Source organism: Dama dama, chromosome 29, assembly GCF_033118175.1.
Source record: "Dama dama isolate Ldn47 chromosome 29, ASM3311817v1, whole genome shotgun sequence".
NCBI lineage: Eukaryota > Metazoa > Chordata > Mammalia > Artiodactyla > Cervidae > Dama > Dama dama.
In genome coordinates this window covers 47,117,822-47,139,944 of record NC_083709.1, presented here as the reverse complement: position 1 = coordinate 47,139,944, position 22,123 = coordinate 47,117,822, and the positions used below count along the sequence as shown (strand labels likewise).

Sequence of the window (22,123 nt, the reverse complement as noted above, 5' to 3'; positions counted from 1 at the left end):
AACATCATTGTTAATCAATTGTGTTCCAATGTAAAGTAAAAATTTATAAAATAGGATTAAGTGACTTCCCAGAGCCTTAAAAAAATATCATGATAATCACCTTCATATATATGTGTGTGTATATATATAACTTTTAAACATTTTGATTGGAAGTACTGAATTAAATAGTATACATATTTTAGAAAGAATCGATGTAAAATGCATAAAATCCATAACTTACTGAAAAATCCCCTACCTCAGGACAATAAAATTACTCAACATTTCCCTGTATATCCATAAATTAGTTTTTTTATGTTTTTAATTGGAGAATTGGGATTGACATATTCCACACTATGTATGGAATGAGGACCAACTGACAAGGACCTACTGTGTGGCACAGGGAACTCTACTCAGTGTTCCATGGTGGCTTGTGTGGGAGGGAAATCTAAGGGAGAGTGGGCATGTGTGTATATGCAGCTGGTTCACTTTGCTCTGCACCTGAAGCTGGCACAGAATTGTAGATCAGACAAAGTTTTTGAAAGTTCAGGGTGTGCTCAGATGTATTTCCTTTTAAAGAGATGCTTTCTAAAGGAGTATGAATTTCTTTCTCCGTTAAAATGGGAACCAAGTTTAGCCAAGAACTTCAGTCTGTGAACGAGAGCATGTGTGGGGCTAAGGATAGAAGCTCTTCAGTATTAAGCTATTCTGGAATTGTGTTGTCTGTATTCTGGAACACAGTCTGAATTTTAACCTTATACTTCATTCATGGGGCACCCTGTTGATTAAAATCTAGCCTGGGCACAATCTGAACCAGCAGAGCATCACTGAGCTTTGTACAGCCTTCTTTGGACTCTTCTAGTGACACCATGTGGCCCTGTAATATAATGGCAGCAGTGGACTTATTCTCTCCGTGCCTAGAAAACTTTAGATTGAGATATAATTCACATATCATAAAATTCACCATTTAAAATTATACAGTTTAGTAGCAGCTTTTAGTTTATTCAAAATGTTGTTCAACTATCACCTCTGTCTAATTCTATAACATTTTCATCACCCCCAAAAGAAACCCCATACCCATTAGCAGTCACTCCTCATTGGGCACTTCCCCTCTAGCCCCTGGCATATCTTAATCTCTTTCAGTCTCATTGCTGTTCTTGTTCAGTTACTCAGTCACGTCCGACTCTTTGCAACCCCATGGACTCCAGCATCCCAGGCTTCTCTTTCCTTCACTGTCTCCTGGAGTTGGCTCAAACTCATGTCTATTGAGTCGATGATGCCATCCAACCATCTCATCCTCTGTCGCCCCCATCTTTTGTTAACCCCCTTCTCCTGTCTGTCTCAATAGATCTGCTTATTCTAGACATTTTATATGAGTAGAATCATACAATATATGGCCTTTGTATATGTCTTCTTTCACATAGCGTAAGTCTTTTTTTTTTAATAGCATACTGTTTTCAGGGTACATCCGAGTTGTAACGTCTATCAGCACTTTGCTCCTTTTAATGGTGGAATAATATTTCATTGTATGGGTGTACCACATTTTGTTTATCCATTCAAAATTGATCAACATTTGGATTGTTCCTATGTTTTTGCTATTATGAGCAGTGCTGAGGTGAACATTTTCATACAAGTTTTTGTACCTATGTTTTCATCAGCAGTGAATAAGAATACTAATTTCACTGCACACTTGTATGGACATAGACACTGAAATGTGATGGGTAATAGAAGCAAGGTCCGATGCTGTAAAGAGCAATATTGCATAGGAACCTGGAATGTTAGGTCCATGAATCAAGGCAAATTGGAAGTAGTCAAACAGGAGATGGCAAGCGGAACATCGACATTCTAGGAATCAGCAAACTAAAATGGACTGGAATGGGTGAATTTAACTCAGATGACCATTATATCTACTACTGTGGACAAGAATCCCTTAGAAGAAATGGAGTAGCCATCATAGTCAACAAAAGAAATGCAGTACTTGGATGCAATCCCAGAAACGACAGAATGATCTCTGTTCATTTCCAAGGCAAACCATTCAACTTCACGGTAATCCAAGCCTATGCCTCAACCAGTAACGCTGAAGAAGCTGAAGTTGAATGGGTCTATGAAGACCTACAAGACCTTTTAGAACTAACACCCAAAAAAGATGTCCTGTTCATTATAGGGGACTGGAATGCAAAAGTAGGAAGTCAAGAAACACCTGGAATAACAGGCAAATTTGGCCTTGGAGTACAGAATGAGTCAGGGCAAAGGCAAATAGAGTTTTGCCAAGAGAACACACTGGTCATAGCAAACACCCTCTTCCAACAACACAAGAGAAGACTCTACACATGGACATCACCAGATGGTCAACACCGAAATCAGATTGATTATATTCTTTGCAGCCAAAGATGGAGAAGCTCTATACCATCAGCAAAAATAAGACCAGAAGCTGACTGTAGCTCAGATCATGAACTCCTTATTGCCAAATTCAGACTTAAGTTGAAGAAAGTAGGGAAAAGCACTAGACCATTGAGGTATCACCTAAATCAAATCCCTTATGATATACAGTGGAAGTGAGAAATAGACTTAAGAGACTAGATCTGATAGACAGAGTGCCTGATGAACTATGGATGGAGGTTCGTGACATTGTACAGGAGACAGGGATGAAGACCATCCCCAAGAAAAAGAAATGCAAAAAAGCAAAATGGCTGTCTGAGGAGGCCTTCCAAATAGCTGTGAAAAGAAGAGAAGTGAAAAGCAAAGGAGAAAAGGAAAGATATACCCATTTGAATGCAGAGTTCCAAAGAATAGCAAGGAAAGATAAGAAAGCCTTCCTCAGCTATCAATGCAAAGAAATAGAGGAGAACAATAGAATGGGAGAGACTAGAGATCTCTTCAAGAAAATTAAAGATACCAAGGGAACAGTTCATGCAAAGATGGGCACAATAAAAGATAGAAATGGTATTGATCTAACAGAAGCAGAAGATATTAAGAAGAGGTGGCAAGAATACACAGAAGAACTATACAAAAAAGATCTTCATGACCCAGATAATCACGATGGTGTGACCACTCACCTAGAGCCAGACATCCTGGAATGTGAAGTCAAGTGGGTCTTAGGAAGCATCACTATATACAAAGCTAGCGGAGGTGATGGAATTCCAGTTGAGCTATTTCAAATCTTAAAAGATGATGTTGTGAAAGTGCTATACTCAATATGCCAGCACATTTGGAAAACTCAGCAGTGGCCACAAGACTGGAAAATGTCAGTTTTCATTCCAATCCCAAAGAAAGGCAAAGCCAAAGAATGTTCAGACTATCACACAATTGTACTCATCTCACATGCTAGCAAAGTAATGCTCAAAATTCTCCAAGCCAGGCTTCAGCAATATGTGAACCGTGAAATTCCAGATGTTCCAGCTGGTTTTAGAAAAGGCAGAGGAACCAGAGATCAAATTGCCAACATCCACTGGATCATTGAAAATGCAAGAGAGTTCCAGAAAAACATCTATTTCTGCTTTATTGGCTAGGGCAAAGCCTTTGACTGTGTGGATCACACTAAACTGTGGAAAATTCTGAAAGAGATGGGAATACCATACCACCTGACCTGGCTCTTGAGATGCCTATATGCAGGTCAGGAAGAAACGGTTAGAACTGGACATGAAACAACAGACTGGTTCCAAATCGGGAAAGGAGTACGTCAAGGCTGTACATTGTCACCCTGCTTATTTAACTTATATGCAGAGTACATCATGAGAAATGCTGGGCTGGAAGAAGCACAAGCTGGAATCAAGATTGCCAGGAGAAATATCAATAACCTCGGATATACAGATGACACCACCCTTATGGCAGAAGGTGAAGAAGAACTGAAGAGCCTCTTGATGAAAGTGAAAGAGGACAGTGAAAAAGCTGGCTTAAACCTCAACATTCAGAAAACTAAGATTGTGGCATCCTTGCCCATCACTTCATGGCAAATAGATGGGGAAACAATGAAAACGGTGGCTGACTTTATTTTGGGGGGCTCCAAAATCACTGCAGATGGTGACTATAGCCATGAAATTAAAAAACGCTTACTCTTTGGAAGGAAATTGTGACCAACCTAGACAGCGTATTAAAAAGCAGAGACATTACTTTGTCAACAAAGGTCCATCTAGTCAAAGCTATGGTTTTTCCAGTAGTCATGTATGGATGTGAGAGTTGGACTATAAAGAAAGCTGAGCACTGAAGAATTGATGCTTTTGAACTGTGGTGTTGGAGAAGACTCTTGAGAGTCTCTTGGACTGCAAGGAGATCCAACCAGTCCATCCTAAAGGAAACCAGCCCTGAATATTCATTGGAAAGACTGATGCTGAAGCTTAAAATGCAATATGTTGGCCACCTGATGTGAAGAGCTGACTCATTTGAAAGGACCCTGATGCTGGGAAAGATTGAGGGCAGGAGGAGAAGGGAACAACAGAGGATGAGATGGTTGGATGGCATCACCGACTCAATGGACATGAGTTTGGGTAAACTCTGGGAGTTGGTTATGGATAGGTAGGCCTGGCATGCTGCGGTTCATGGGGTCGCAACGAGTCAGACACGACTGAGCAACTGAACTGAGCTGAACACTGAAACAAGAGTACCTGGGTTTGAATCTCTCTGTACCACTTCCTAGTTATGTAAGATTAGATAAGTTACATAAGTTTTGCTCCTCAGTATCCACATCCCTAAAATAGTGGCAATAATAGTATCTTTTTTATAGGATTGTTGTAAAATTAAAGCTAGCTAATGGTGAGGGCTTCCCAGGTGACTCAGTGGTAAAAAATATGCCTGCCAAGCAGGAAATGCAGGTTTGATCCCTGGGTTGGGAAGATTCCCCTGGAGAAGGAAATGCAACTCAGTCCAGTATTCTTGCCTGAGAGATCCCAAGGACAAAGGAACCTAGCAGGCTGCAGTCCATGGCGTCACAAAGAGTAGGAGATGACTGAGCGACTAAACAGCAACAGCAGTGTAGTGAATCACCAAGATATGGCGTCTGACATATTAAAAAATGTTACATGTTTTACTATTACTGTTACTTTTAATATTTATTATAATTATTGCCTTTTGTTTTGATAGTTGAAAAAGTGATGAAGAAATCATTTGTTGAGGTTTTCCATTGAAATGGGATAATCAGAGACAACAGTAATTCATGGAGGCAGCCAAGTCAAGTAAAGCTTTTATGAGCAGTGAGGAGTTATATTTTAGAGTGTAACCTGAATAAACCTGAGGCTTCACATGGTTCACTCCAAGCATGTAATAGCATTCTAAGAAAACATCAACAGACTGCTAAAGCATTTAAGAATAGTACATAAACTTTCTTAAGCAGTCCCTGGAAATGATCTGTACAGCTTATTTAGCAGGGAATTCCTAAAATCTTCTCTCCATATTGCTTTCTTTCCAAGTATTTTTCCACTAACAGTAGCTGCTTGTATTTTTCCTACTTCTCAAACATGGGGTTTCCGTATCACTGTTATGGAAGTAGTTAAATCCCTGATAACTTCCTTCCCCTACAGCCTATGCCACTCACATAACCCTGTTCCTTGCCACTGACTCTCAGTTCCTGTACCTCTGAGAAATTCAGCCTGGTCTCCTACCTGGAATTTCTCCCACCTGCAAACAGCGCCCCCCCCCCCCCCTTTTTTTTTTTAAATTGAAACCATTCCCTGAAATTTGATGAATAAAATGGTCTACCTTATTATATATTCCCTTTCTTTTGCAGCTCTTCACAAGAGGGACACAACATCTGTTTGGGCAATCCAGAGATGGCCAAAAACCATTCCCAGTTTTCATTCTTTATTCTTTTTCTCTTTCTTCTGTGGCAAGGATCCCTGGAAATGCTATACAGCCTGGCCTTACAGTGCCTATTAAACTTCTTCCAAGTAGACCTGGGAGCAGCATGTCAATATTAGACTTTATTCTTCCCCATGCTAACTCCCTCATCTTCTTCTTAGGACCTCCAAGAACATATCAAAACTGATGAGTTCATTGGGTTAATTTTTTCTGTGGTTACAGCAGGCATTAATTATCCTCTTAGCAAAACATAGCAAATGAGGGTTATCTTCATAACTGTTGGAGTCTGTGACATACAGAGTAAGGATACCCAATAGTTTTGCTTGATATCAACCCTACTATACCAGTTCCAAACTAGAACCACCTTTTCCAACTCACACCTCACTAGGCCTCACTGGGTTTGTGGAAACTGCTTATCTTCACCCACTGGGGCCTTGCCTTGAGAGAGTTGAACTTCAAGGGGTAGAAGTACGCCCATGTTGCTTCTGACTTTCCAAGTCTACCTCAGCGTTTGAGATCAGAGTGTCGCTATCCTACCTTACTCTTAAAATGCTGCTATGATCTTCTCTTTGGGCTTTGTCAACTCTGATGAACACAAAATTAGCAAGAGTTTCTGGGTCAGGGGCCTCTGCTTGGGGTTGTAAAATGTCTGTTACTCTAGTTTGTAATTCACGTGTTTCTACCTGGCTTGTTCGTGCAGAAGCACGAATGAAACCTATGCTTTCCCTTTACTTTCCACACTGCCATATTCTGTAGGAAGTAAAGCAGTTCATCACACATGCATGCGCACACAGACACGCATGCACACCTTGATGCTAATGCCTTGGCTGATGGTCTTTCTCAACCTCTTTGCATACTTGTCAAAGGAATGCTCTACCTATAACTCAGAATCTTTTCCTCTCATCTCTGGCATGGTGTTCCCAGTCAATTTCTTTAGCTTACGATAGAAAATGATCTAGACCTGTCATGTTGTACCCTGATTAAGTCCCATGAGCAGGACCAAGGCCTTGGACCAGTTCAGCATACTGCCACCAACTTTCCACTTCTGAAAGGGATTGTAATTTCTTCAAAAAATTATGAGTCTCTTGATAGGTTATGACCAGTTTCCAGTTATAATTTAATAGTAGTGTTTGTGTTTCATTTTTAGACTTCCTTAAAGAGCTCACAAATATTTGAAAACCTGTAACTCTGGATATAATATCCTACTCTGGAACAGCATATTACATCATATCTATCATCCCTGATTCCCTTTTCTTTCTTACCACTAATATCCATCAACAAGTTCTATTAATTTTACTTCCAAATTATATTTAGAATGTAGTCTATGGCAGTAGCTCCTAGGGTCTCCCAGCTTCCATGCTAGCCCCTCAGTACTCCATACTTGAGACCACAGCATGGGTTTTTGGAATATCCATCAGGTAACCCTCCTGCTTTAAATTATCCAGTGGTTTTCCATTGCAATTAGAATCCAACCCTCTTCCTTTGGTGTTCAGAACCCTTCATGATCTAATCACCAGCCCCACTTCACTCTGTACACCCAGCCACAGTGACCTTCCTTCCAAGAACTTGCCAAGTTTTTTGCTACAGATGGAAAAACCTTTTCCATCTCTTGACCGCTCTACCAGGAATGTTCTTCCTGCAAGTCATTTCATGTTGGTCTTCATAATTCATTTCTCAAATATCACCTCTTAGAGAAGTCTTCCCTGGCCACTACACTAAAGGAGACTCACATCAAGGCATTCTAGCATATTGTCGCCTCATTTTCTTTATTTTTTTGTTTTTCATAGGACTTTCCAGTATCTGAAATTTCTATTTATTAGTTTATGTCTGGAACAGCCCCCTGCGCTCCCCCCGACCACGTCTCTCTCTGTCTCTGTCTCCATGAATAGAAAGGTCTTGCTATCCTTTCAGGATAGGGTGGCTGAAAAGAAAAAGACTACTTCTCATTCTTTTATGATGAGTCTATAATCATGAATGGCAGATTAATTATGTTCTAGATCCACTAACCTGTATGTGACTATAACTGGCCTTTGAATAACAACCATTTACTCATGCCAGAAAACAAAAGTCAGTTTTTCGCTTTCAAGTAGAGATTTTGAAGATTTTTAGACTTTTAGAACTCATAGTGTTCTTAGTTTAAAATCAAGAATGAGTATAAAATAATATAGAGGCAATTCCACAGAGATGTTTAAACTAAATCATGTCCTCAAACCAAGTGAAATGACTCACTAGGGGACTGTTTCATTTGTTCAGCATTCACTTAGGCTACTTAGTTCTAAAGATATTAAATTATAAAATATTTCCCAGTATCCTCTGAAAGGGTATTTCCCTATTGTAGATTCTGTTTTTAGCAGTCTTCTGTTCAGTTATCGAGATCCTTTGAAATTATTTACCATAGAGTGTTCCCAACTTTCCACCACACTTATCTGAATCATAATTATCTGTATCTGTGTTTGTGAATTCCTTGAGGATAAGGGACATTGTTGGAGGCCTTGTCTTTCTTTTAAAGTATCCATGATGTGGGAGCTGCCCTTTGAAGCCAAGAGCTCTTCACCTGACCAGCTCTTCTCCAGTTCAGGACAGGAAGGAAGGAAACAAAAACAGTCATTGTTAAGTAAGAGAAGCATATGAGTATGGGCGTCAGGTGATGACAGCTGCTACCCCTAGGGCATCCATACATATTAATTGCCCCTGTATTTTAAACAGATATATAACCAGGGCTTCCCAGGTTGTGTGCAGTGGTAAAGAATCTGCCTCCCAATGCAGGAGATGCCAGAGATGCGGGTTCAATGCCTGGGTCAGGCAGGATGAGTCCCCTGGAGTAGGAAATGGCAACAGCTTCAGAAAATTGCCTGGAAAATTTCATGGACAGAGGACCCTGGCGGGCTACCGCCGTGGGGTTGCAAGAGAGTCGGACACAACTTAGCCATGAAGTGGCTAAGTGTTCTGCTCCATGAGATCTGTTTGGCACCAGCCTATGGGGCTTCCCTGGTGGCTCAGATGGTAAAGCGTCTGCCTGCAATGTGGGAGACCTGCATTCGATCCTTGGGTCAGGAAGATCCCCTGGAGAAGGAAATGGCAACCCACTCCAGTACTCTTGCCTGGAAAATTCCATGGATGGAGGAGCCTGGTGGGCTACAGTCCATGGGGTCGCAAAGAGTTGGACACGACTGAGCAACTTCATTTTGACTTTCACTATGGGAGTATGAATAGATGTCAAAGGTGGAGGCAACAGATGGTGAGAGTTGGTGAATGGGGACAGAGAGAGAAATGGGAATAGTGTACAACTGGTTTATAAATCTAGGTAATCAAGAAATAGAACATGAGGCAAAATCTGGATCTTGTCTTTATATATAATAATAAAATTCATTATCTACATTGTTAGTGAAAACAAAGCAGTTTGTCAGTTTTTTTTTTTAAAGTATCTTTATTATATTCTGTTCTTGATGATGAAGAAAGTTTACTGGAAATTGCTCCTTCACCAGGAAATTGCTAGCATCACTTCAGGCCCACTTGTAAGATCCTGAATTCTCTCTCTCTAAAGATAGGACAAACATAGATCATCTTGCTTGTTTCAGGGGCAAGAGTGAAAGTAGAAAGGGCAGAGGTAGAGTGAAGAGTGGTGTTGATACCAATTAACCAAACTAAATGAAGGAAGGGGGTTTATACTGTAATTGCAAAGAATTATTCATTCAGTTTTTTTCCTTAAATATTATGCTATCAGTTTTTTTATGTGGGGATGGTGTTGAAATGTAGACTCTCAGGACCACCTCCAGATTTAACAGGCCTGTGGCAGAGACCTGGAATCTGTGTTTAAACAACTATCCCAAGTCAACTGTGATGCAAGTGACCCTCAGAAATGCTCTGAGAAACAGGACGTTGGCAATGATGAGTTTTTCACCTCTAAAGATGAACAGAGTGAGGGGGGTGTGAACAGGACATGGTAATACTAGAGATGATCAGGTAGGTGACTAGTTCTACAGCTGTGGCTTCCCACTGCTCATCTCCTGTCTCAGCACTCCTCCATCCACTTCCCCCAAATCACAAAACCTGAACAAGGTTTTGGGAGTAATGCCCCCCTGGTTGTTAAATTTTCATATACTTCTTTGAGGTGATAAAAAAATCTATTTTTTTCTTAACTCATCCCATTTTTCTAACTCCAGAAGATATACAAACTCCATTAAGCTTGATAAACGGTATGGGAAAATATGAATGGTTGAAGGGTGGAAACAGGTGGGTGAGATGAACAAAATCACAAACCTTCAGATTACTAATATGAGTATCATCAAGCAGAAAGCTGAGTAAATACCTTCCATTCCCATCAACAGCTTCAGAGGAAGGCAAATTGCACTCACCTCCTGCCTTCCCTGCTGATCATTATGTAGACCCTGAACACGGCTTTGATAAAACAAATAAATAATCCCTCTGGCCCCCAGTTTTAAAAATTATTCATGCATCATAGAGGCTATCTAAGAGGATATTACTTATCTGCCTACTCAGTAAATTATTTGCTCCATAAAACTCAGTGAGTTAGTGGTAGGTGGCTCTAGAGCCAGCTTTTTCCTGTGTGACAATCATGACCCCAATAGCAGGTCTTGAAAATCCTGGGTCTTGACTGTCATTTTTAGAAAAATGAAACTGGTTAAATAAAAAATATCACAGGGGATAAAGTTGAAAAAACATGATTCTATTCCACCATGTAGCCTCAAAGAGATTTGAGCCAAATCTCCAAGTCTATTACAATTTTATTAAGGCTAAAGAGAATTTCCTACCCCCCACCAGATTTTATTTTTTTTTATTTTTTTTTTTAATTTTTAATTTATTTTATTTTTTATTTTATTTTTATTTTTATTAGTTGGAGGCTAATTACTTCACAACATTGCAGTGGGTTTTGTCATACCCCCACCAGATTTTAAAGATAGTATCATCTTGTGTATTTTTCCAAGTTAAAAAAAAATAATAAAAAAAAAATGTGATATTCTAAGAATGTGAAAGGCCTTACTTGGCAAGCAGGCGCCTAACCATGACAATGAACATCTCAATACTCATTCATTATCCCTATTTTGAATTGCCCGATGAGATGAATAAACAGGAAAGGCAAACAATGACGAGTCCAATTTATCAATTTAAAATTATTATAAAAAGAAAGAAGGGATGGAGGAACAGGACAGTGAGACTGCCCTAGAGAGCCAGAAGGAAAGAGCAAAAGAGACGCACCTAGAAGTTCGGTGGTGCTTAAAACAATCCTGCAGCCTCCTCAGTGTGAGTCACGTGGTTTCAGCTTGACCTCAGCCAGTGATACGGAGTTACCAGAGGATTTTCTCAACCCATACCTAGAATGTGCTACCCTAACCTGGATCTCAAAGAGGCAAAATAGCAGGATCCCCAGAGCATTCTTAAAAGGTATCAGTCCTGATGGGAAGTTATTTTAATGACAAATGCAATTATGGTTGCACTATGTCGAGGAACTTTGAGGAAGTGACAAGAATCCACGTTTTAAAAATACATTTCCTATCATACGCATACACCTACTTTCTAAATAAAAAATGAACGCCATCCGGGCCTGGAAGAGGAGGTATAATGAGTAATTAGGGAAATATCGTTTTACTTTCTATATGTTGTAGATCAAGTTATGTCAGGATGATCCGACATCTTGTAAAAGAGCTTTTAGCAGAAAGGGGAAACCTCATGGTAGAATTTAGAGTGTGGATTCTTAAGGTAAAACCAATGTCGGACATCTGTGATGATTTCCGATGTTGGTTTGTTTCTAAATACTGTTTAAAACATCAGATAATGATTTGTTTTCATCTTTAAAACTTTTCTTTTAAAAAGCTGATTTACGGGAAGCCGGATTTAAGTTTCACTTTTGGTTTCTTTTATCTATCTTTTCCAAGAATGGAAAACGCGCTTATTTCCCAACTCACATACTTGGGTCAGGGTAAGAAAAATCCAGTCCCCTCGGCGCTTACTGGGCGGGCCAGAAAGTGGGCGGAGAAACACCCACGCGAGCTCAATAGCTGCGGGTGGCCCCGGCAGACCGGAGCACAGCGCCGAAGTCTCCACGCCAGCAGCGACTCTCCCGCCGGCAGGTAGGGAGCGTTCTCGCTCACTGGCCAGTGTCTTTGGCTGCTTCACTCGCTTGGCACTTTAAAAACAGGACTGCCACACAGACCCTTTCTTTGGGATGGAGAGAGGAGAAGGGTAGGGGAAAGCATGTGATGGTTTCGGTGCTGTAGAGCCGATTACTTGTCTAAATTAATAAGAACAAGTAACAAATTTAGCTTTTCGCTAGGCGGGATTTAGTTTTGCTTATCTTTTAAGTACATACATGTTTCTGTGCGTTCATGACTGTGGTCCTGAGGTGGGTAAACGGGTCCAGAGGGAAATTTCTGGGCTGGAGGTCAGGACACCTGAGTCCTAGTACACCTTCAGTCGCTCACTAGCAGTCTGATCTGGGTAAGTCCTCACACCCGCAGCATCTCCTGAGGTCCCTTCCTGCTGTAACAGCCAGGATACCCAAACCGGAGCTCTTTGCTCTCTCTGCTCTGAGGACTAAAGGAGTCCTGAAGGAGGGAAAGAGGAGCCTGAGGGAAAAAATGTTAAAGCATTTCTTAACACTTTGAGCTTAGCCTATATCACAGTTGAGTTTGGATTTGTCTTATAGGAATGTCATATCATTATTATGCCTTGTTTTTTGGGGTGGCTTAATGTGGATGAGTTTCTACAGGTTAAATTGCTTTCTAAAAATGTGATTTTTTTTCTTTAATGGCTACATTCCATGGTGCTGGATAACCAAACAAAATTAATCCCCTCATGCTGGACATCAGGATTATTTAGAGGTTCACTATTTTAGCCATTCACCCACCTTCATTGCTTATAAAAGCTGGAACATTGGTTATTATTACCTTCAGAGGAGCTCTTACAAGTATAACTACCAATCCAAGTCTGAATGCCTTAAGAGCCTTTTGATACAGATTGAAAATTGCCTTCCAGAAAGGTGCCAGTTCATATTGACAGTTGCCCAGCAGTTTATTAGAACTGTGATGCTCTTTAAAAAAATAATAATAATCAACATTTTTTTTTCCAGGGGAATAGAGTAGGCAGAGTTTACAGGACAATAGTTAGAGTGTGTTCTTAAAGGAAGCCACAGAAATTATGTGGAACTGAAGCCACACCTGGGAAATGTAGACTAGATCAGTGTGACTGAAGGGAGGGAGTCTGGGCACAGTGTTTAGTCGAGTTTAATAGAGTTTGACAACATAGGCTTGCAAAGAGTAGCACACAACTAAAGAGACTGAATGTGAGCACAGAGGTTTAATAGGTCAACTGTCTTGATCTGTCATTTGAGTAGGTTTTCCCCTTGCTTGGAGACATTTTCAAACTCTAGGAATTTTAAAAAATCAAATCGTAGTTCATGTACATCAGATAAAAATCAAAGGAAACCCTGAACTAACAGGTAACACGACACTTCTTGCTTTTAAGAAAACTTGAGTTCTTTTCCCTGACTTTTTGTCCTGTCTATCCTACCTTAGTGAGATAGAGAAGTAGTATCAGTTCCATATTGGTATACTGGGTTCCCCCAGGGACAAACCTGCTTCCCCATCCTCAATGAACCATCACTTCTTTCCTAGTTCACATTTTCTTGCTCTTTGAATGTCTCAGTTCTTGTCTGGGAATTTAGTTGTACTGCGTTTCTTACCTGAAGAAGATATTAGTGTTCTTATCTTAGACCAGCTGCCCTGATGTGTGATTTAGAGGTCAAGAAAGAAAGAAAGTGAAGTTACTCAGTCATGTCCATCTCCTTGCGACCCAGTGTACTGTATGTAGCCCGCCAGGCTCCTCCATCCATGGGATTTTCCAGGCAAGAATACTGGAGTGGGTTGCCATTTCATACTCCAGGGGATCTTCCAGAATCAGGGATCAAACTCAGGTCTCCCGCATTGCAGGCAAACACTTTACCTTCTGAGCCACCAGGTAACTGTTAGAGGTCAAAGACCATGTCTATTTACATGGTCTCTTATCTTCCCCCACTATTCCCTCACTAACAATAGCTGTAATCCAAGGTAATGGAGCCCTGGAAGAGGAGGTATAATGAGGACTTAGGTAAATATCAGATCTAATCCCTCACCTTCCAGTAAACATTCATTACCTCTGAAATTTTCAAACAGATTCGTCAAGAGATAGGAACTCCATCAAGGAATGTCATAAACACTGGAAAAATTAGTTGAAATGCATGAGTGGATTTAATGTGCCTCTATTTTATTCAATAGATCTTTGCTTGTTTTTTAAATTAAATTAGAATATATATACGTATGTGTGTGTGTATATATGTATATAATAAGTGCTAGGTAAAGACACAGTGTAACTGGCACCAGTTATCCACATGTGTCACAAACTAGGAAAATGTTCTTCCTCCTTGATCATCAGTTCTACTTGGGGAAAATCTATTCTCAGGGCCTAGCCTGGGACCTAGTACACAGTACGCACTTAACAAATATTTGCTGAATACACAAATACTTACGTTATTTTAAAAACTAAACACAATACTATACCTAACAACAGGAAACTAAACATTATGGGGCCACTAAATAACATACTTATAAATACTGTGTGGCAAAATGGAAAATATTCATCAAAATATTAAATGAAAAAAGTGGGTGTTATGTGTCTAGTTGTTTTTAAAAACTTCATAGGGAAAAATCTAGAAGGAAAATATATACTGAAATACTCACAATGGTTGCAAGGTTTCTCAACCTTGTCATTGTTGACATTTGGGACCAGATGTATCTTTGCTGCAGGGGTAGTCATGGGCACTCTAGGATGTTTAACAGCATCCCTGGCCTTTACCACTAGATAGTAGCAGATAGTACCTCTTTTGATGTCTGTTGTCATATGCTTGTGTTTTTGTTTTTGTAAGATATATTTCTTAGAGAGGAAGTGAAAGCTAAATGGCATATACATTTAAAATTTTAATGGAGATTACCAAATTGCCCTCCAAAAAACAGGTTATATAACTTCACATTCCTACCAGTAGTTGGTAAGGAAACCCATTTGTTCATATCCTCATAAACACTAGATTTTAGGAATACTTATAATTTTAATCAAGCAAGTAAGTGAAAAATGATGTCTCATGTCTTAAACTATTGTCTTTTCTTCATTGGTAAGATTGAGAGTCCTTCCCTTTGTTTAGATATCATTTGTATTTCTTATTCTCTGAACTGTATAATAGAACCTTTGGCTCATTTTCCTTTTGGGTTGTGTGTAGTTTTCTTACTGATTTTTAGAGCTATTTATATATGTATGGCATAAATCTGCCTTACATATGTGTAGCATTGATTAATTGATCAATTGTGAGTTTTTGTATGTACACAAAGGTCACAGGGACTCTTAAGGGGGAAAACTGGCTTTTTTCATCAAAGTGTGTAAATATATATATAGCATGAGAAAATGTTAATAAGTAAACAGATTTGCTGAACTATAGTGCAGATCTTCTCTATTTACTCCTTTACTGAATATTTGCTCCTAGAGAAGAGTGATTTTTCTTTCCTGTTCACTGCTATATCTCTAATGCCTAAAATAGTGCCTGGCACAGAAAAGGTAGTCAATTAATGTTTGCTAAATTAAAGAATTGGTAGAATTTCAAGCAGGATGACACGATGAAGAGTAGAATCAAGTCAGATACCACTGAAAGAAGGCTGTGAGTGAGCCACATCTTAGTATGAAGTGGTTGAAACCAATGGTTTCTCCTTCTCACTCTGCCTGCTGCTAGTGGAATCAGTTTAGTGAGGAAATATAATATAATTTATAATTTGGGATAAGCAAAGGACAAAAGAGGAGATTTGGAAAGATGGCACCTTGACGAGAACTGGCATGGTTTGGATGATAATCTGGAAGAGTAGGATGAAGGTATTCAGCTGCTGGGGGGGAAAGGCACTGAAGGGTGGGAGACATGGAAGTCAGATTCTGCTTGCTTTGAAATTTTGTATAGGGCAGGCTTAGATTTCTAGAGATGTTACACTGCAGAAAAAAACCCGTAAGATAATTGAGAGGATTTTGGTGCAATATTTTCATGTTGGTTTCTTTTGTGTGTACAAATTTTTTCCAGGCCTTATAGTTAAATTTTTAAAGTCTCATCATAGTATCTTTTTTTTTTTCATTTAGATTCATATGACTATGGGATATTATGTGAAGGTATTGAGCTTCTAAATTCCCTGCTGCATTTTAACACTTACAAATCAGTCATTGTCTGATTATCAGTAGACAGTTTCAATTAGAACTGCCAAGTCCCATAATGTCTGGGTATTCAATTATTGAGTAAAGGAGTTTCCTTTTTTCTGTTTTCCACAATTAGGTCATTCCAGAAAGATGAGGATATATAGTGTCTTAACATTCATGGCTTACTGTTGTTTGCTGAAAGGTAAGGCACAAAATCCTTTCATTAGGTTCTATATTTTAAATATTTTAATCTTAAGATCAAAAGTGAAATAATAAAATGGATATATAATTTTTATATATAGGACTTTCTATTCTTCATTATAATTGAGAAACATATTTCATGTATCTATTTCACTGGGCAAAGATACAAAGAGTATGGACACACTGAAGGAAACAGAATTAACCCATGTCCATTGCTCATTATGTGCATGCTAAGTCGCTTTAGTCATGCCCGATTCTTTGCAACACTATGGACTGAAGCCCGCCAAGTTGCTCTATCCATGGGGATTCTCCAGGCAAGAATACTGGAGTGGATTTTCAGGTCCTCCTCCAGGGGATTTTCCCAACCCAGGGATCGAACTTGCGTCTCTTACATCTCCTGCATTTGCAGGCAGGTTCTTTACTACTAGTGCCACCTGGGAAGCCCATCCGTTACTCATTATCCATTATCTATTTCCCAAGAATAATTACTGAAAATATCTGGGGAAATGGCCTATGTGTATACTTTCACATATTTGTTTTAAATAAGGACAGGATCATTCTATCCACCTTGCTCTATGACCTGTTTTTTCTAATAAGTATATTCTAAGGAAGAATTGTAGCATACATGGAATGTCAGGGTAATACAGTACCTGCATCAGCCTGAGATGCTCCCAAAATCTCTATACTCATCTACCTCTGGCCAGACAACTGATTAAGAGTTTGGGGCAATAAGTAGAGAGATCCATTGGAATCTATGATTTAGACTATGTAAAAGGCAAATAAATGTCCAGTCAAAGGACGTTCTGGGGATGTCCACATGAAACAAAGTCTTCCTGGTTATAAGTACCCCTTTACCATTTAATAGTTCTACGATAGTGTATGTTTATGAATTTTGGGACAACTTGTTTAGCTGATTTTATTATTCTAACTTGGGATGAGATATAGCATCCCAAAATATGTCTCAAGCTCACTGGATAAAATAAACATTTCAGGGAAGTAAGTCCGTAAATGTAATTATCATGTAAGTGACCAGATAAAGCTTCTGTAAATCCTGGACTCATTCTATAAATTTTTTGAGGAATTTTCCATCTTCTAAGGATTGGTTATCTTTCTTTTCAGCATTTACTATCACAGTTCCCAAGGACCTGTATGTGGTAGAATATGGCAGCAATGTGACGTTGGAATGCAGATTTCCAGTAGACAAACAATTAAACCTGCTTGCGTTAGTTGTTTACTGGGAAATGGAGGATAAGAAAATTATTCAGTTTGTGAATGGGAAGGAAGACCTGAACGTTCAGCACAGTAGCTACCATGGGAGGGCCCAGCTGTTGAAGGACCAGCTCTCCTTGGGAAAGGCTGCACTTCAGATAACAGATGTGAAATTGCAGGATGCAGGGGTTTACTGTTGCTTGATCAGCTATGGCGGTGCCGACTACAAGCGGATTACTTTGAAAGTCAATGGTAAGATTTATTATAGTTAATAAGGCACAACCTTTGTTAAAACCATATCTCAGTGTTGAACTTTTCATTCTTGAAAGTCCAGCTTCACTTTCCACAGCAGCAGTCTGTTATTCATTCATTCGCACACTCATCCAATGAGCATTGCTTGAGCACATCCTATTTGATAGTCCCCAGAGATCTAGAGCCAAACATGACAGTCATATTTCACAGTACATTCAGTTTTCCTAAAAATTCCTAATCTTCACTTTTTTATTATTATAAACGTAATATGTATACACATACTTGCAAATAATTCACATACTATGGAAGAGGATACAATGAACTACAAAAATGTCTCTCCTCCCTTTGCCACTATATCTTCCATGGCATGCAAAGGTAATAATCACTATTTGCATGTTCCTCCAGGAATTTTTTAATTTAGTACCTATTTCTCAGTTTTATGAGGTCTGCCAGGATTTTCCTTCCTTGGAAACTCTCTATGTCAAATGTAAAGATATATATATTAAAAACAAATCCCACTGTAAAGTTCACATTCAAAAAGACTTGAAGTCAATCTATGAAGGCAAAAAATAATCATGTCAAGTATTGAATAAATGAAGAGAGTATGAACTGTGCTCACTGGGCGTACTTTCATCTTAAAAATCTGTGCCAATAATATGTTGGAGCATTGAAGAAGAACTGTGAGTGTCCAATTCCTAGGTACTGACCTATAAATATGATATCTGGTCACTTGGGTTCAAAATTTGGGGTTTCTTCTGCTAAATACAGAGAAGGAAATAGCAACCCATTCCAGTACTCTTGACTGGAAAATCCCGTGGAGGGAGGAGCCTGGTAGGCTGCAGTATATGGGGTCACTAAGGTCAGACACGACTGAGCGACCTCACTTTCACTTTTCACTTTCATGCATTGGAGAAGGAAATGGCAACCCACTCCAGTGTTCTTGCCTGGAGAATCCCAGGGACAGGGGAGCCTGGTGGGCTGCCATCTATGGGGTCACACAGAGTCGGACACGACTGAAGTGACTTAGCAGCAGCAGCTAGCTAAATAAAGGAAAACACCCTAGTTGACCACCTCGGCTTTCACTGTTATGATACACAAAATTGAGACCTGAAAGAATCCCAGACTAGAGCAGCTAGGCCAAACACCCACAGAAATCTCCACAAAGGATCTTCTATTCACATACTTACTGTGATGAAACCCTTGTCATTTGGACCTCCCTTCGATAGTCTTTGGTAATTTCTTTCAGATATTGAGTTGGAATCTGCCATGTATAGTCACAGTTTTGAGAGTATCTACTTGCTTCTTTTTTTCACATGGTGACCTTTTAATATGTGACTAGAGTTAAATAGTCATTCCTTGGTGTTTCTATTCCTGACCTAAGCATCAACCTGAAGGTCTGTAATATAAATAGGAAAAGTTTACATTTATCATAAAAGAGTAACTAATCATTATACACTCAAAATAAAATTTATATTGGAATGTGTCTTATTTCATGGTGCATTGCTGGGCCTCTGAATTTGGCTCAGTTAATGCTCCTGTTGTCAAAATCTCACTTGTCCTATGAAATAGATTTAATTTAACTATATCTTACCATATGTTTCTCCAGAGCAGATATTTATAAAAACAAGCTGATGGAATCCCAAGTTGAGATTTTTAAGTTTTCTTCAGTCTATCAGCAGTTATCAGGCATACTATATTTCAAGGTATTGAAGAAATTATCAAGACTTAGCTCCATGAACAGCCAGCATTTTTAGATCTTGGGTGGGTAGAAAGAGTATCAGCCAGGCATAAGTGGATTAGAAGGAAGTACAGAGTATAAGCTTCTGCTTCCATAAGAGTCTCTCATCAGCCTGTAGGGAGTATGCAGAGAGTGGGAAAGCTGTCCCTGTCCTAAAGTTGTTCTTCCAGTTTTTCTGGGCTCTGTAACGTCCCTTGTGGATGGCACTGGCACCCCACTGCAGTACTCTTGCCTGGAAAATCCCATGGACGGAGGAGCCTGGTAGGCTGCAGTCCATGGGGTCGCGAAGAGTCAGACATGACTGAGCGACTTCACTTTCACTTTTCACTTTTATGCATTGGAGAAGGAAATGGTAACCCACTCCAGTGTTCATGCCTGGAGAATCCCAGGGATGGCGGAGCCTGGTAGGCTGCCCTCTATGGGGTCGCACAGAGTCGGACATGACTGAAGCGACTTAGCAGTAGCAGTAGCAGTTGCTGTAGTTTAACACAGTAGAAAACCTTTCAGCACAGGTAATTTTTCCAAGGTGGGGTCCTTGAGGGAGCAAAACAGATGACCAGCCAGATTTGAGGATGTGATTTGTTTGACCATTCCATTTCATATTGTAAAATACTAAACTGGCATCCTAGTCCCAGAACATCTCATTGTTATTTGCACACAGTGGTCTTGGAGGTGACGTTGAGCTGCACTAAAAGCAAGCCAGACACCAAGCTTTCATTGCACTGAAGCCATGCTGGCTTACATGAGCTTTACAACTCAGGGAAGTATAACTCCTCAGTCATTTCCATATGCAAATAATTTCACCAGTAAAGCTGTCGAGCTTCTCTTCCCATCACTGCAAATATGTGGTCTCATAGCTTCCCCACAGGGAGTTCAGTCACCATGGGATTTTAAAGGTGAAGCATTTCAAAACTAAAATTTGAGTTTAGTTTTAGATTAACTCAATTATTATTACCACTTAGGTGTTAGTGCACCTTTCATTTTTGTTTAAATACCAGATTCTCAGACATTTGATTTTTCAATTGAAAATGTTATTTTTTCCTTAAACATTGAACTCTATAGCCAGGAAAATGAAGTGCCCATTTATACTTTCAAGAACTTAGATGGGATTAGACAACTGAAAGAACAAAGTATGTGTAGTTATCCTGATAAAGCTAATTTGTTTGTATGGACCAAGGATTAACTGCTTTACCACCCCTATCTCTCCTCCATATTCACCAACCAGTCTTGTTTAAGTTTTTTCTGTAGCATTGGACCCCATATCGTGTAACATATCACATAAATGTACCTATGTATTTTGTTACTATTTCTTTCCTTTTTCTAGAACATACAGTCCACAAAGACAGAGACTTTGGTCTGTTATATTCATTGCTGTTTTCCTAGGACTTGGCATATAAGAGTAGTAGTAAGACAGGAGCACATAAAAAATATTTCTTGAATGAATGAATGATGTATTTCCTCAAATAGGATAAATCTAAAATTTTTGAAACTTGAACAAGTTTGGATATATGAAAATTTATTTCCAAGGCTGTTCGTCAGGAGCTGTCAGTACTTTCTAAAGAATACCACATGAGTTCACTTTGGTAGCAGTAAGGAAAGGAAGAACAACTCTAGCAGTAATTCTGTAGTACTTAAGGGCCAGGCCCCACCCTAAGCACTTTACCTGTATTACTGCATTTAATCCTCAAATGACTCTATGGAGTTAGAGCTTATCATGTTAAAAATGCATGTTTTTCACATTTTACTAGCTCTGAAATCTGAGTGTATCTTTCAGTAGGTAACATCTTAGAATCAGTGACATGTGGTGTTACTCCTCATTTCACTGATGAGGAAACTGAGATCCAAAGAAATTTAAGTAATTTGCCAAGTTCATTCAACTATTAAGTGATGAAGCCAACTTCTAAACTCAAGCAATTTGGCTCTGAGGCCTGCCCTTAACAGCCAGGTTTTATTTTCTGTGTTTTTACCTCCAAAGTGTGTATTGAGCTATATTAATGTATTGACTTAAAACTACTGTTAACTTTTCATGGTCTGGATTAGCACATGTGTACTCCAGATCTAGTAAACCAGTCATCTGCAAATGTTTTTGGTTACCTATCCCATCAGGAAAGCTTGTTAAACTAATATGTTTATGTGTGTGTGTGTTTATAAAGAATATATTTGTGCTAGTATATAGGTTATGTCATAAGAAATTAACAGTTTTAAAGGCAAAAGAAATTGAACACCACCAATTTCATATGGTTCATAAGAAAATACATTGGACAATCTATAAATATAAAAAATACAAATTTTAAAAAGATGACATGAGAATTTAATAAACATAATTTTCAATGTCTTATTAATTATGATGCTTCACTATCATCAGCTAATATTTCAAAGCAGAGTGTATCTCAGGTGAAATTTGTCAATACCCAAAGTGGGTGATCTTGACAATCTTGAAGTTTTTTTTTAACCAATGCCTTGTCCTAGAGAGTTAGGTACTTGTTTTACTTCATAAAGTTGTGGTAAGAAGTATCACTCCTGCCATTTCCTTTTTGTTTTTGCTTGAATTATTGGTAATATCTTCAATGCTCATCTTCTTTGTGGGAAACTTTTTAATTAGTTGTTCATTTTGTAAGCAGGTTAGTTTAGTTAAAATTAGATAAGAGAACCTGAATATCTATAATAATCTCAAACAAGTCACTGTCCTCCCTTTGGTGTTATAAAATTCCTCTATTCCTTTAAGACTCTCATGAGGTGCAT

General features: G+C 39.1%; 1 protein-coding gene across 6 annotated transcripts in view; it reads left to right on the top strand.

Moving 5' to 3' along the window:
- Nucleotides 1–11,085: 11,085 nt before the first annotated feature.
- Nucleotides 11,086–22,123, top strand: part of CD274 (CD274 molecule) — a 29,606-nt gene continuing 18,568 nt past the window's right edge. For 3 of the 6 annotated variants that reach the window (XR_009691061.1, XR_009691062.1, XM_061132242.1), the window contains exons 1-3: nucleotides 11,731–11,855; nucleotides 16,118–16,183; nucleotides 17,302–17,643. Coding sequence is in view for 4 of the 6 variants with exons in the window: in XM_061132242.1 (XP_060988225.1) it covers nucleotides 16,132–16,183; nucleotides 17,302–17,643 (394 nt within the window). In the remaining 2 variants the exon portion in view is untranslated. The other 3 variants (XM_061132243.1, XM_061132241.1, XM_061132244.1) reach the window with 3 other exon arrangements.